At 44.9% G+C, this 15,215-nt stretch overlaps 1 protein-coding gene across 1 annotated transcript in view; it reads right to left on the bottom strand.

Moving 5' to 3' along the window:
• Nucleotides 1–15,215, bottom strand: part of MFNG (MFNG O-fucosylpeptide 3-beta-N-acetylglucosaminyltransferase) — a 119,777-nt gene that overhangs the window by 47,714 nt on the left and 56,848 nt on the right. Inside the window, exons 4-5 of the mRNA XM_086936455.1 lie at nucleotides 11,429–11,582; nucleotides 11,029–11,114 (exon numbers count right to left, since the gene is read on the bottom strand). Coding sequence (XP_086792581.1) covers nucleotides 11,029–11,114; nucleotides 11,429–11,582 — 240 coding nt within the window. The remainder of the gene's footprint in view (nucleotides 1–11,028; nucleotides 11,115–11,428; nucleotides 11,583–15,215) is intronic.

Genomic DNA, 15,215 nt, shown 5'->3' with positions numbered 1-15,215 from the left:
TAATCGCTTTATTAAATAAAAAATTACATGTTCCAGAATTCCAATTACATTCCTGGAGTGGCTGAACTCTTCTTGCAAGGACCTCGAAAACCTGACATGTCTAATTTATGCCTGCTTAGAGAGCTAAAACTTTGTAGAATGACATTAAGGGCTGCACGAAGAGGACAAGGACAATTCACTTGACGATCGTACTAGTTCTTAAAGCTGATCCTTAATTTGCAGAAAGCGATCATCAAATTTCTCCTGAAGGAAATGTACGCGTTGGGTGCGTACATTCCTACTACACAGGGACCGAACTGTAATCGAACACTGAGCATGTACATAGAGCTGTATTTCAGCAGTGCACATGCGCAGACTCTGTATCTTCACAGTGAGCATGCTTCAAATAAGAGAAAACATGCGTTTGAAACCCTTTAAAGCATTACAAGTCGTTTTTGCACACATCTGCGCATGTTGGCAGGTCAGTGCGCACACCAACGCAGGGACAGGATGTGCCTAGAAGATGCTTTAGTCCTACGTGCTTCCATGCTCCGCACATATATATAGAGTCCATGATATCTTTGGTGGGTCTGTGGAAACTCAGGGGCCTGCCCCAGCACCAGCACAGCTCGAACCCACCTCTTTTATGGCTTCGCACCCTGGAAAGCACCCTGGAAATGAAATAGGTCAGGTGACACATGATTCCACACCAGCCCATGCACCCTCCTGCCCTGTACCGTATCCCAACCACACATACAGCGCACTCTACTCCTGCACCCCAGAAATCCTCAGCCAGGCCAGGACTGCAGGTGTAGTCTTAATATCAGCACTACATCAACCGTGCAAGGGCAACCAGTCAACATGTCACATGCACAACCCAGTGCTTAATTTGTGCCGGTGCTTTCCGGATTCTTAGCACCGGCACTTAATTATCGGGGCCGGGGGTACACGGATTGCTGCACATCATTGTTTTTTATTTATGATATAGTTTAGTACCTCACTACTGGACTTGGCAGTAGCAAAGAATATTGTGCAACTACTTCTCGTCCGCAGTACTGTCTGCGCGTCCATCTCCCGAATGGCTCAGTCTCACTCCTAACGAAGCTGTGGTGAGCCTGGCCTGCCCTGGCTGTGCCAAAAAGAGAATCTTGTTGATTGCCTGGAGGCCGCGGCTCTGAGTTAAACTTTAGTCACAGTGTGGCCGGCCCAGTGGGCGGGGCACTGATTTTGGGCTGTATTTTGGTTTTGTGGCGGCTGTGGCTGTGCGGTGGCAGGCAGAATGCGCAGATTTTTTCAGATTGCGCATTGCCACACGTCCACGCCCCACCACCGACTCCCTAACAGCCATTCAAGGTCTGAGTGCCTGTGCGGGCTAGCGCGATTTCACCCGACCCTCCGACGACGATGTGAAGACTGGCAGCAGCACCACGTGAGGCGGGCAGGCTGGCAGGCCAGGCCTAGTTAGTTAGACTAATCAAGGCAGTGCATATCCCGGCCGCCGGGCCCACCACGAACGGACCGGAACCGAACCGGTAAGTCTCAACAAAGTTAAGAAAGCAGAGCAGAGCTGCAGTGCTGCCTTCACACAGCTCATGGTCTGCCTTCGCCACAGTCCTTACATTCAAGCTATTTTTCATTTTTGATGCAGGTTAAGTTGTTTATTCCTTTAAAATTACTGCCTGTGTGGATATATATACAGGCCCGGTACTAGATTGTGACTCTGGACGAGAGTGTTGTGATAAAGAGGGAGGAAATAGTACTGCAAGCATAATAGAAGCCTACGAAGCACCTGTTATTGTTTTCCACCACATTTGTGTCTAGAGTCCGACTCCAGCTGCAGTGAAATAACCATCTTACCCTCAGGCAAGTAACAATACAAGGACATGTCGCCAGCTAGTCACATGCACTCATAACCACACCGACAGGCGACGCAACAGCACAGTGAACCCATCCGCCCAACACCGGACATTTTGCAACTTGCTTTTATATGGTGTACGCATAATTATACATTTGCCACACTTGCCTCATACCATCATCTCCTGCCAGTTATACTATAATAAAGTAAAGAAACTAAACAGTTCACATAACTTACCCCAGTAAAACAAGCGTCTTCAAATAGGTCGTGTCGTGTCTCCAATGAATGTTGCTGATTCGCCTTCTTTGAAAATGTTCAGTGCTGCACGTTTAAATACGTAAAAATGCACGTAAAAATGTCTAAACATGCCGCCCTAATTATGCAGCTTTTATGACTAATGAAGGCGTAGCGGTAGCACCAGTAATACGCCTGCTCCCGATCACAACACAGAAAGTGAGAATTATCACAGCATGAGGCCCCAAAGTAATAATTATCACAGCATGCCGAGAGGCGCCCCACGCTGCTGGAGCACTCAACTGCACATTAATTATAGTTGAGTGCTCCAGCAGCCTAGGGCGCCTGTTGACATGCTGTGATAAGTGGGGTCTCATGCTGTGATAATTGCTACTTGGGCGCCTGACGTGCTCCGCTTTAATTAACGCGCTCAAGCCGATCCACTGTGAGGCGCGTTCACAGACCTGAATCGGCTCGTGCCCATACTAGAATCGGCTCGTGCACAGGTCTGTCTCCAGGTCTGTCTCCCCTGGAGGCAAACACTAAAGCTATAAGTCTCATTGGCGGCAGCGCTTCGCGCTGCAACGCCAGCGAGACCTAAATAAGGAACAAGGAATCAAATGCAAAACTACAAAATTGAAGTGGAGTTTTGGTGTAAAGTCTGTCATCGCTGGATGACCGGAGAAGGGTCAGTGTGGGGTCCATGTTATGACCAAGTGTCCGAGCTCCCGTCCCGCCCGCGCCCACCCCAGAATCAATGATAGAGAGCAAAGTCAGCCGACCCACTCATATGGAAGTTTCTGACATAAATTCAAGGACTGCCTGTTGGCCTTTGGCAATCTCAGACTGATCAGGCCGCTTGCTTCATCGTCATCGGCCTTGTCATCTCCAGCCTGATGGGGAGACCTCCGGATCGGTGGCTGCACTGCGACGCTCATCTTCCTTGAACGGGGGTAGAATTCCTAACAACTGGCGGACTTCTGAGAGGGAGCTCAGCTGTGTCATTTTTCCGTTGTGCTTGAATATGAGTATGAATGGATGGCCCCATGAGTAGGGGACACCCTGATGGCAGAGGTAGTCTGTAACGGGTCTGAACTGGCCTCTCTTATGAAGGGTGAGGAGAGCCAGGTCCTGGAATAGCACTGGGGTCTATCCCCAGAAGGAGAATGGGTGCATGGCTCTGGCCTTTTTTAAGATCTCCTCCTTGGTCCTGAAATCATGCACGCAGACAATAATGTCTGCAGGTGGAGCGTTGCCCATCCAAGGGGGCACAACTCTATGGGCCCAGTCTAATTTGATGGGAGCATCGGGCGAGGCACCAAGAATGTGATTATAGAGCTCCCTAGAGAAGGTGAATAGATCATTAGTGTCTGCTGTAGCTTTCACTTCCCAGATGCAGACGTTATGTCTCCGAGAGCGGTTCTACAGGTCTTCTAGGTGAAGCTGTAAGTCAAGCTGCTGATCCTGTAGTCGTATCACTTCCTGTTGAAGGCTAGACCATTGAATGTCTCCATTGTTTCCTTTATCCTCCAGAGTAGCGACCCTCTTCTGATGCCATCCATGTCCCTGCGAATGTATTTTACTTCGGAGGTGAGGTCTTTCTTCACCTTCTGCAGATCCTCCCTTAGGGCTGTAAAGAGGGACTTGAAGAAAGCCTGAGTTATGGACTCCTCTCCTGGTCCCTCGTGTTCCCAGACGTCGAGCCCCCCCGAGGCGGAGTGCACCATGGTGGATGGGTTCTGTTGGCGAGCGAACAGGTCTTTTAATGATTTTTCTTTTTTCGCCCTCGTAGTGGACATAGTCCAGGGTCTCGTTGGTTCCTGGGAGGTTGCAATAGTGAAGCTGGGAGGTGGTCTGGGTGTAGTCAGTCTGTTGAGTGGCGAGAGCTGGGAGCAGGCTCCAGAGCAGTGGCGCTGCTTCGGCTCAGGGACTGAGAGCGTTGAGAGGAGGTTCTCTGCAGTGGCGCACTGCTAGGCACCCCGTTAAAACCAGGCCAAATTGTTTGGTTGTTGCAACTTGCGTTCGGATGCTACAGAGCAAGTTCTGTCTTTGGGTCATCCATGGGAGCTTGGGCCAGGCAAGGCAGCTCCTGCTGATGAGTTGTGGGTGCTGCTTACTGGTGCGGTAGATCCAAGGGCTTATTCCATAGGGGAGGGACAGGTCAGTGCATTAGCGTCCCTGCCCAGTGCACTCCGTCCCACTTGGTCCCCTCCGTGGGCTTTCACAGTCCCCCCCAGGCGTCCGCGCTCCTTACTTTGTGTTGTTGTCCAGGGGAGAGGTGCTGTCCACTCATGCGCCAAATCTCCAGTGTTAGGCACCGGACTCTGTCAAGGGCGGAGGCCCGTGTCTCTCAGAAGGCCAGGTGCCGAGATTCGTCATCGGCGTCTGCACCACAGCTGTCCCAGGAGCTCCTGTCCCACCGCGCCACGTGGCGCAGTTCGTGGCCTCCTGGAGAGGGGTGCTCCGGGCCAACCGGCCGTTCCCTCTGGGCAACCGACCCCTCCATAGGCTCCAGACCCCGGGGTCATCCGGCATCAGGCAGGGGAGGTCCGGTATACTAGGAGTCCTCAGTTGCCTCTCGGATCTCGCCGTTTCTGCGTGGGAAGGGTGTTGGGTCGGAGGACTTTGGGCGCGAGGTAGGCAGTCACTAGAGGCCGGGGCCTCGTTCCGCTGCTGGGCACCTTGTATACAGGAAACGGGGTATTGGACAATCTTACTGGCGTGGGTCGCTCTCTACTGGCCCCGTCACTACAGGAGGCGGCGGGGCCCCGCGGAGCTGTATGGAGTGGAGGCCGGTTCCTAAGGGTCATGCATCGCCGGTTCGCCCTGTGGATCTCGCTCCATGCGACTTCTCAGGAGGGCTAGGTGCAGGCTGCAGGCCCCGGCCGGGGAGTTGTTGCAATGCTGGCTTATGGCTGGGATCACCGGTCTTGTGACGCGCCAGTTGGTGCCCCCCGTATTCCAGGCAGCGGCACGGTGCTCGGATGGGTTTGTGCTGAGGAAAGGCCTGCGTTAAAACATACTAGGGCGGGCGGCAGGCAGGAGCTTGATCGCAACACGTCCTACCGTGCAGCCATCTTGGCCACGCCCTCACTAGATAGTCTTTAGAGGATATGATGTTCATAAGCCAGGGGGCATAAGGTAGGTGAAAATATGGCATCTGAGGGGTTTTGAGGAGGTGAGGTGAGATTAAGGAGTAAGAGGGGCGCTAAGGAACTTAGACTTTGGGGAGATGAGATTAAGGAGTCAGATCGCAGAAAATGCCTAAGGATGTTACATTAAACCTATATTGTTCTTCCTAGATGATTAATTAAAAAAGGGACATTTATGACATTTAGTGAAACTTGGTGGTTTATTCCATATTTTCATGATATTTGTTCCTAGGGGCATGCAATCCCTCACTCCACTAGTGCCTAGTTTGGCAGCTGTGATAAATGGAAGAGTGTGTTTAGTTAGGGCTGGGATTCTGGAATGAGAAGTAAATGAGATTAGCTTGTAGGGAATTGTACACTATGGCCATATAAGGTGTGTGTGAGAAATAGTGTCTGAGAGGGGCCTGAGGGTTGGTGATGTAGTAATGTGGGTGGTGGAGCTACAAGGAAGTTGTGGTGGGTAAAATAATGAATAGTGTACAATAAATCATGGAGTGCAGAAGTGGTGAGGCTGGAAGAGGAATAGGGCGTGGTGGAGCGGAGTCTGCATCTGGGCTGGCTCCAGGATGTAGGATCCAGGAGCAGTGAACAAGCATGTGGATTGCCAAGAGGATGCATGGGAGAGAGGCAAAAATAAGCAGAGGGTTTCTAGGAGATCTCCTATGTATAGACACCAACCGCAATTTTGACATGTCTAAAAAGCCAAATCTTTCATATTTTTTAGTAATGCTAGGTCTAATAGACTGGGCATATTGTGTGTGAAGAGTAGCAGGACTAGATCGCAAAGCATCAGTGCAGCCCATGTCCAGTGTTAAGTGGGCACCGCCTCTGGCAGTGCCTAACTGGCTGCAGGGTACTTGCATTCGGTGAACGCTAGGTTTCACCATGCCGAGAGATAACCACAGGCATGGATATTTTGGCTACAGAGAATGCCTAAAGTACCTAAAGTGTCAAGATGGGGTGTTGTGGTAACGCAATTTACCATAAATAGTTTTAAAGCTTGTTTTTCACAGGAATTATGTCATAACTACTAATTATTTATTATGCATAATTCACTGAAATTGCATTATGTCAGTACATAAAGGGTTCCAATAAGTATTAATGCTAGAAAGTAGTACAGTAAATGGCTGCATGGATCAGTATTATGCAATGCAATTTGTAATGCCCATTTTCCTTTAAAAACAAAAAAAGGTACTATAAACAATGTGTAAAACCTAATATTGTCTGGAATTATGGTTACATTTACAAATCTCTCTCCCTTGTGGTTGATTATCGTGTTACAATAATTTCATATGGCGTTATATGATAGCAGGGCTGTTTGATTTATAAACCAGACCAGAGGGAAATTTAATAAATGTTTGAAATTCAGATAATTTCCAAATGTAATGTTAAGCAAAATTCCCGAAATTACTTGAAATTTTGCATTACACAATGCTGTTTCGTTTTTGAGCCTGATAGGTTCATTCAAACGGAAAATAAATCGGCAAGAGAAATTTCTTGATGGAAAAGAGGTCTCCTGATGGTATCTCATGAGACTTTTTACTCGAAGTGCATGCACGCCTTAAAAAAAAGTGAGAGGTCGGCAAACCACATTTTGCTCTAAAACATAATTTTGTGAACTTTTTATTGCAGTTCATGAAATTGAGAAAATAAATTATGTGATTTCACCCACCATTAGTAAATTTTACTTTTGAAGTTGCTATTGATTGTAGAATACAATATTTTTATAAGGTCGTGGAACTCAAAGGTGACTTGCAATTTCCTTATAATGTATGACAGGGGGTACCTTATTGCCTAATAGTACATGTTCATACTATCACCATTGCTGCTCATCCATTTAAATCCTTGGTGTGTTGCTCTTTCATATGAAAGAAATAGGTTGTTTCCAGTCATGAAAAATGAAAGTAGAATATGTAGTGCAAAAATAAACACTCCCATCAAAGCAGTTAAACATTTATTTAAAAATATATATTAAAATTAGCTTAAGAGAAGTCAGATTTAAAAAAACACTGTAGCTCAGAATGTGTCGAAACATGCAGAGGGATTTTATATTTCCTGAAGCATGTAGAAAATAATCATGTTGTCATAAATATCTCCTTTTTGCCTACCACTGTTGAGCTAGAAAAACAGACCAAAAGAAGGGAAAGCCAGGTTTAGTTTTTGCTCTTCAATTAAACTCCTGCCTTTTCCATTAGCTGCAGGCTCTGGCAGCAGACATTATGAGGTCAGACCTCAACTGTAATAAGTTGTTTGAATTGAGCAGCTATGTCACCTCTTTATTACAGGGGACACCAAACATTACAAGTTGTCTGTAATAAAGTAATTAGATACTGACTTGTATACAGGTTTTTTAGTCTCCCATGTACTATAAAACATAATTGTTCTATTCAGAATCCTTGACTAGCTAGGTGTGAATGTTCACCAGTATTTGACAGTTTAAGTCCATGCATTATTCTGGAATAACTAAGATACTTGTGTAGTGCTAGTATGGGGGCTATTACAATGGCAGGCGGACAAAGTCCGCCCGCCATTGCAAGGGAGCCAGGGACCGACCGCCGAAGTTGGGTCAGTCCCGCCATTGGCATTAGGATGCGCCCAACACATTGGCGGGTGCATCTTGGGCCTTTTTACATTGTGGGTGGATCTGCTGGCTGCAGACCCACTCACAATGTAAAAGTACTGTGCACAGCATTGACATGCACTACATGGCAGGCACCATGTGGTGCCTGCCACGTAGTGCATTGCAATGAGAGGGGGAAACCATGCACCCCGCAACCCCCCACACCTTAGGGGCTCACAACGGGCCCCAACAGCAGAATCCGTATGCCATGGCGGCCACGCCGCCATGGAAAGGCTGCTCTCCACCTGCATCTTAATATGGATGGCCGTGTCTTGCAGACGCTACCACCATATCATCCCCCTTTTGCGCCTGGTCGACGAGTCGGCCTGCGGAAAAGCGGCGAACAGTCTTTCCATCTGCCGCGGACCCCCCAGCCATACTAATATGGTGAGGGGTCTTTCAGGGTATGTATGGCGGGCGGATGGCCCCCGCCGGGCCAGCGGTGGCTACGCCGGCCAGAAGGGGCCAAGCCGCCCGCCATCCTAATGGGCCCCTCAGTGTTTTTATTTTTTAGAAAATCTCAATAGATGTGTGTCTTTACCTTCAAAATCTGTTATTTTATATGCTGTAGTGTGTTCTCATTGTAGCTTTCACCACTTGCCATCCCTAAGTACCTATACATACATCATACTTGAGGGGAGAAAATATGTTCTTATGGCATGTATATGTAGATCAGTGGTTTGTAACCTTTTGAGTTTTGTGTACCTCCACTTAATCCTTACTAGAATCCGGGGACCCCCACTAAATCAATATTGGAATTGGGTGACCCCCAACTGAGTCCTCATTTGAATTCTGGGACTCTGTCTTAAGCAATTCTGATAATTTGAACTGCAAAATAATACACACAAATACAGAAACAAGCAGCAGTCATCAAACAAATAAACAAATGATGAAATATTTAGTTCAATTCATAAACAAATACAAAATCAATCTAAATTTTAATTTTAATCGAAAGGTTGGAGCTTTTATAAATTGGATTAAGGTCACCCATTATCCATAGTATATTCTGTTGGATGTATTTGGACTGCCCCCATGAATCAATTTGAATATATCAATTTAATTTTTAGCCTCATAATTCCATTTCCTTCACATTTACAGAACGTGTAAACATTTTCAAATTTATATTTTGCTTCTTTATTTAAATAAACTTTATTATTCTGTTACTATTATTTATTTGAAAAGCTGCCGCGGACCCCCTGTGTAGTCATTACTGACCCTGTGTGGTCTCTGGACAGGTTAAAAACTGCTGATCTATGTAATAGGCATGGGGCACATTTGTCAAATTAAACCCCCCCCCCCCCCTCACCAAATGTTTATACAAGCTCTGTTCAAACATTGAAATGATTTCACTATCAATCTATTTAAATATATTAATAATAGAATGATCTAGATTGTGTATATTGAAACCAGTGCCTAGGATACACCATTCAGGTTGTTCACTTTCTGTTTAATGTATTTTTCATATAGCATGGCAAGTTAGGAATGGCTTCACAGTAGGAGGAAAATAAAGCACTAATAAGATACTTGTCATGATTCCATATTGTTATTTTCCTTTCCCAGGAAAGCAAAACCTATGTTCAGATTGGTTCTGTTATGTAACTGTCTTTAACTATTTTTATATTGGTCCTGCTTTTTCACATCCTTTAACTCTTTTCAGGTTGTTTCTGTCATTTTACAGTCTTTAGATCTTCATTCGCTTCTGATGAGAGGTGCATTCCGTGTATTTTATTGTAGTGGGATAGTTGCAGTATACTCTTTATTTGTGGGTGGGAAAGGATGTGAAAACATCAGCTTCCCTACCTGCTGACTTCACAACTATTCCACACAGATATTGCTAGTTATCTTCCAAGCGAGACAATTAGGCAGAGAAATGGGTCTTAAATGTGCACCTTTAGTGCTTTAAATGGGCTGGTCCTGCCCGGTTCTAAGTACTGGCACTTTTTTATTTTGAGAGGGAGTGTACCGGCACTTCTCAAGAGACGTAATACTTTTAAATGGAGAGTACCGGCACTTTTTAGAAACAAGACGGTACTCTGGTACAGAGTACCTGCAGTTCTATTTTTCCATTTCAAACACTGCGTACCCTAGTCATTAAAAACTAACAGAGAGCTGCTCCTACACTTATGAATGGACAGTGGGTGGACCAGGAAGCAGGGTGCCATCTAAGGATTAGAGAGGCCTGGTCCACTTACCTCTGCCTTCTAAAATGAGGTCTAGTGTATGATCAAAGTATGCAAGGCGAGATAAGGCTATGAGTTGGACAAATAAAGGCGACAGCTAGATAGGAGTGTAGAACTTAAGGGTATGAAAGGCAGTGGTATTGTTGATCCTGGCTGGTATGATGTGAGGTAAATGGGAGTATATTTTACAAGATAGGGTAAGCTAGAGAACCAAAAGGAGGTGGGACAGTACCAACAGGAAGGTAGGGGTACTACTAAATAAATAAATACTAGAGATGCAGAGTGGTAGAGGCTAGAGAAAGGAATAATGATAGGCCTAGGGGAGTCTAGCTGTAGGGATAGCAGATATTAGGGGAAGTGGCGGCCAGGGACTGAGAAGATAATGGTGGTAGGCTTGGGGTTGTGTAGAGTAAGGGTTAGCAGAGGGTGGGTAAGCAGTAGTTAGTGCCTGTGAAGAGAATGGCAGTGGGTAGAAGGACTACGTTGAAAGTCAATATTGCATACGGAAATTATAGAGCGGATACGGTGAGGGACCGGTGGCCGGGTAGTTTGAGGAAGCATGGGATGCAGAAGTTGGAAAAGCATGAGTAGGTTTGAAATTGATATGGGGTACTGTAGTGTAACTAGGAGCTATTTGTGGCAGGGGGATGACGAGAGGGCAATGGGTGTGGAATATGAGGAGTTGCCTTCAGGAGGGGGACTCTCATACAATAGAGACAAGAGGGAGACCTCAGCTGGATGTTCTGGTCTTCTTGCCCTGTCTCTCAATTGGCCTCCCTCCCACACCATGCCTCCCTCCCACACCACGCCTGAGATAACTTATGTGAACGTGAACTCTCCCTACGAAACTGCTTCTAGTTTTATCTTAGATTACAAATCCCAGTATCAGCTTTTCACCACCTCAACCCCTTAATTATCACCCCGTCTAAGTTAAGCCAATTGAGCAAATGCAGTTCTCTCTCTGATTGTGCCATAAAACATCACTCTCTCTGGGGCATTTCCACTCACCTGACCCACGGCGCCATCCTGCCTGCCAGTTTGCGGGTGATGCAAAAGCCTGCCCCGCCAGTTGCAAACCAGAAAAACACAGGCCTCTATGAAAGAAGAGAGACATATGCATGAGCCTTAAGCACACAGGTAAAACCGTAAGGAGTCGCCTGCAGGAAAAAGAATTTACATGTCTGGTAGCCCCTCAAATATTTATACATATCTGTTTAAAACTCATACGAATGTAACCATTTGCATAGCTTAATGTGTCCAAAACAAGGCCCTCTCGTCGCTCGTGGACCTTCAAATTTTGAGATGCTGACTGTCAGCACTTCCAACTTCCACCATGTGTCAGTGACAGTCTTTTGTAAGACTGACCTGCCACCCTCATCGACCCCCCCACCAAAGTGGTGTAAATTACCGTCTTGTTGTTAGCCATTGGTTCGGCCGCCTGGATGGGTCGGTTCAGACTGGGTTTTCCAATGTAGAGACTATGTTCATAAGAATAGGACTGCAGAAGCAACAGCAGGGCATCAAGGTTCAAGTAGTTGTCATCATCCAAGTGGCAGAACCAGCTGTTCAGTGAGACAAACAGAGGTATAGAAACATACATGAATAGACAATGATGGCATACACAAACCCCAGGACTTAGTGTGTCTGTTTCACTTTCTGTTGTAAACTGCATAGGTGTCCAGTGTAGGCAAAGGAAGATCATACCGTAGCTGGCTGTACAGAAAAACCTCTGCTGATACAGTATTAATGTAAGATAAATTAACATACATTGAATCTAACTTTCATCCATTTAGATTCATAGCATGCACATGTATCTTTTGTGGACATTCTGAAAAACCTGACATGGATGTGGCCTTTGTGAACCAAAACTAGAAACTCATGTTCTTGATATTACTTTAAAAGAAGCACAATTGTCATAAGTCCATCATCTATACTTGAATTAGGGTTAAGGTTTATAGGTTGTACTGATGAATATCGACAATAACAATATTGATATACAAAAATATTGAGGGTAGGAGAGGTGCACAGATGGCACCCAGAACTTAGCTCTCCAACTTCTCGCGTACTTTCTTGGGAATAATTACGGAGCACTCCTTTTCCAATGAGAACCGGCTAGCAGTTTCGAAATTGGAACTGTGGGGGAGTGGCTAGGTGAGTTTTCCGACCACTCACCGATCTTTGCGGCTTCATTTGCTCGCATGCCACCCCTTCTTACTCAGAGCCGCCCCTCATTTTCTCCTGCCATTATCCTGATGTTTTGATTTACAGAGCCATGCTGCCGTACTGTACTGTAATAAACAACACAAATGCCAATACTGGACTCCACTCTACAATTATTCTTTACCACCTATACGAATAAAACATATAATGGTCTGTTTACTTTAACGTCACTAGTTTATTTTGTATTTTTCTCATCAGTCAAAACACTTTAGACTCTTTTTATCAGAACCGATTTTTGTGCATATACAGAATCTACAATAGAAAACAATGAAAAACAATAATCAGCACTCACTATACATATTTAAAACTCATCCACTCCAAACTTTGGCCAGCATTCATCCTTCAGTCACACAGAAACGTAATTACAACATAAAAAATGTGGACCTTTGCCAACAGTACAAATTGAATGAACAATTTATGAATCCTGATTGAGATCACGATGGAACCATGTTACATTACAATATTCAGAAATAGAACTTGATTTCCTAGTTTCCTACCACAGTCCTTCTAATCTTTTATCATTGGCATAGGGCCAGGTAAGGGTTGACGCGTTTCGAAACCCCCAATTGCGGGGTTCTCCTCAGGACCAAACAATTCTTAACTCTAGTAGAATGGGTATCCCTGGGGGGTCATGCGGTGTAATCACAGATTTCTTAATACCGATGTATAGTGGTGAGCTCTTAGATGAAACTGAAAGAGGTCGGATTGCCCGGTGTCCACTTTGTCGTCTCCACGCCGGGTTGAATAGTCGTCAGGAGTGATGACTTCCTAAGCGTTCTATAACACACACAGAAAATACGATGAAGCAATCACAGGGAGCGGGTATAGTCTTGTCAAAAGTCCACTTCCTTCCTTGTCTTAAGTTACGATTCTGTCCATTGCGTTACTCAGTGAATCGTCCATTCATGGACGATTCACGGAGTAACGCAATGGACAGAATCGTAAGTTAAGACAAGGAAGGAAGTGGACTTTTGGCAAGACTATAAGAAATCTATGATTACACCACATGACCACCCAGGGATATCCATTTTACTAGAGTTAAGAATTGTTTGGTCCTGAGGAGAACCCTGCAATTGGGGGTTTCGAAACGCGTCGACCCTTATGAATGGACGATTCACGGAGTAACGCAATGGACAGAATCGTAACTTAAGACAAGGAAGGAAGTGGACTTTTGACAAGACTATACCCGCTCCCTGTGATTGCTTCATCGTATTTTCTGTGTGTGTTATAGAACGCTTAGGAAGTCATCACTCCTGACGACTATTCAACCCGGCGTGGAGACGACAAAGTGGACACCGGGCAATCCAACCTCTTTCAGTTTCATCTAAGAGCTCACCACTATACATCGGTATTAAGAAATCTGTGATTACACCGCATGACCCCCCAGGGATACCCATTCTACTAGAGTTAAGAATTGTTTGGTCCTGAGGAGAACCCCGCAATTGGGGGTTTCGAAACGCGTCGACCCTTACCTGGCCCTATGCCAGTGATAAAAGATTAGAAGGACTGTGGTAGGAAACTAGGAAATCAAGTTCTATTTCTGAATATTGTAATGTAATATGGTTCCATCGTGATCTCAATCAGGATTCATAAATTGTTCATTCAATTTGTACTGTTGGCAAAGGTCCACATTTTTTATGTTGTAAGTCTGTTTCTGTGTGACTGAAGGATGAATGCTGGCCAAAGTTTGGAGTGGATGAGTTGTAAATATGTATAGTGAGTGCTGATTATTGTTTTTCATTGTTTTCTATTGTAGATTCTGTATATGCACAAAAATCGGTTCTATAAAAAGAGTCAAAAGTGTTGTGACTAATGAGAAAAATACAAAATAAACTAGTGACATTAAAGTAAACAGACCATTATATGTTTTATTCGTATAGGTGGTAAACAATAATTGTAGAGTGGAGTCCAGTATTGGCATTTGTGTTGTTTATTACTTGCATTGGGCTTAGCCTTGCTGGGTTAGGAGCCTAGACCCTGTGTTGTTCTTGTGCCGTACTGTACTGTGGCAGTGTTTCTGGATACAAGGACTTATTTTCAGTTTTTAATTAATGTGCTGATCATTTTCTATGGTGCCACATCTAAAGGTCCTCTGAGTGGAGCCTCTTTAGGAAAAAGATGATGATTCAATGCTCATCATGTTGATGTGACCTTTCTTCTCTACTCCAAGGATGCGTATATGTGCGGCAGCAATTTAATATTAGAACCCCCTTGTCTTTGTCTTGTTGACAGACTCTTTTCCAGTCAGCAGTTACTCCCACAGGTTTTAGTACTTTCACTAGGTGCACAACATATACCATTTGTCCTCAAGAATGGATAATCAAGTCCCCTCTATCCCCAAGTCTTTTACTTCACCTACCCCTCTCATTAATCCCCGTAACAAATCGACTGGGTATGTTAATAAAAAAGCAAAGAAGAGTCCAGTTTTCTCTACAAAGTATCAGCTTCCTTTAACGTTGGAGGATAATATGAATGAAATATAGAATTTAAAATCTTTTGTGATGAAAGCGAATGCGCTCTTTGACAAATTGAAGAAAAATGGTCTTAACTAGATTCTAGAACCTCAGAGGTCAAACAAAGAATTAGAGACACCCAAGATGTTCCAACCAAAGTTGATCTTTTGTCTGAAGAAGTTGCTATTCTTAAAAAAAAAAAAGCTGATGATTTAGAAAACAGTAACGAGCAAAATAACCTGAGGATTCATGGGGATCCTGAAGGTACAGAAGGCTCAGACTTGATAGCATTTCTAAAGATCAAAATTCACAAAATTGTCGGATTAAAGGATGTCTCTGAACTCAACATACTATAGTCAAGAGATATTCAAGAGATAGCCAAAGGTTCAATGTCAGCTGCCCACCTTAAAAGGACTCAGGCATGATCAAGGAGAGCAGAGCCATAAAGGTCTAGCAAAATATTCGAGACACCAGGTTGGTGCTGTATTCACTTCCAAATCTAATTTCACTCGCCCCAGAGGT

Source organism: Lissotriton vulgaris, chromosome 1_1, assembly GCF_964263255.1.
Source record: "Lissotriton vulgaris chromosome 1_1, aLisVul1.2, whole genome shotgun sequence".
NCBI lineage: Eukaryota > Metazoa > Chordata > Amphibia > Caudata > Salamandridae > Lissotriton > Lissotriton vulgaris.
Note: the sequence above shows the minus strand (reverse complement) of the source record. Positions and strands in the feature narration are given on the sequence as shown.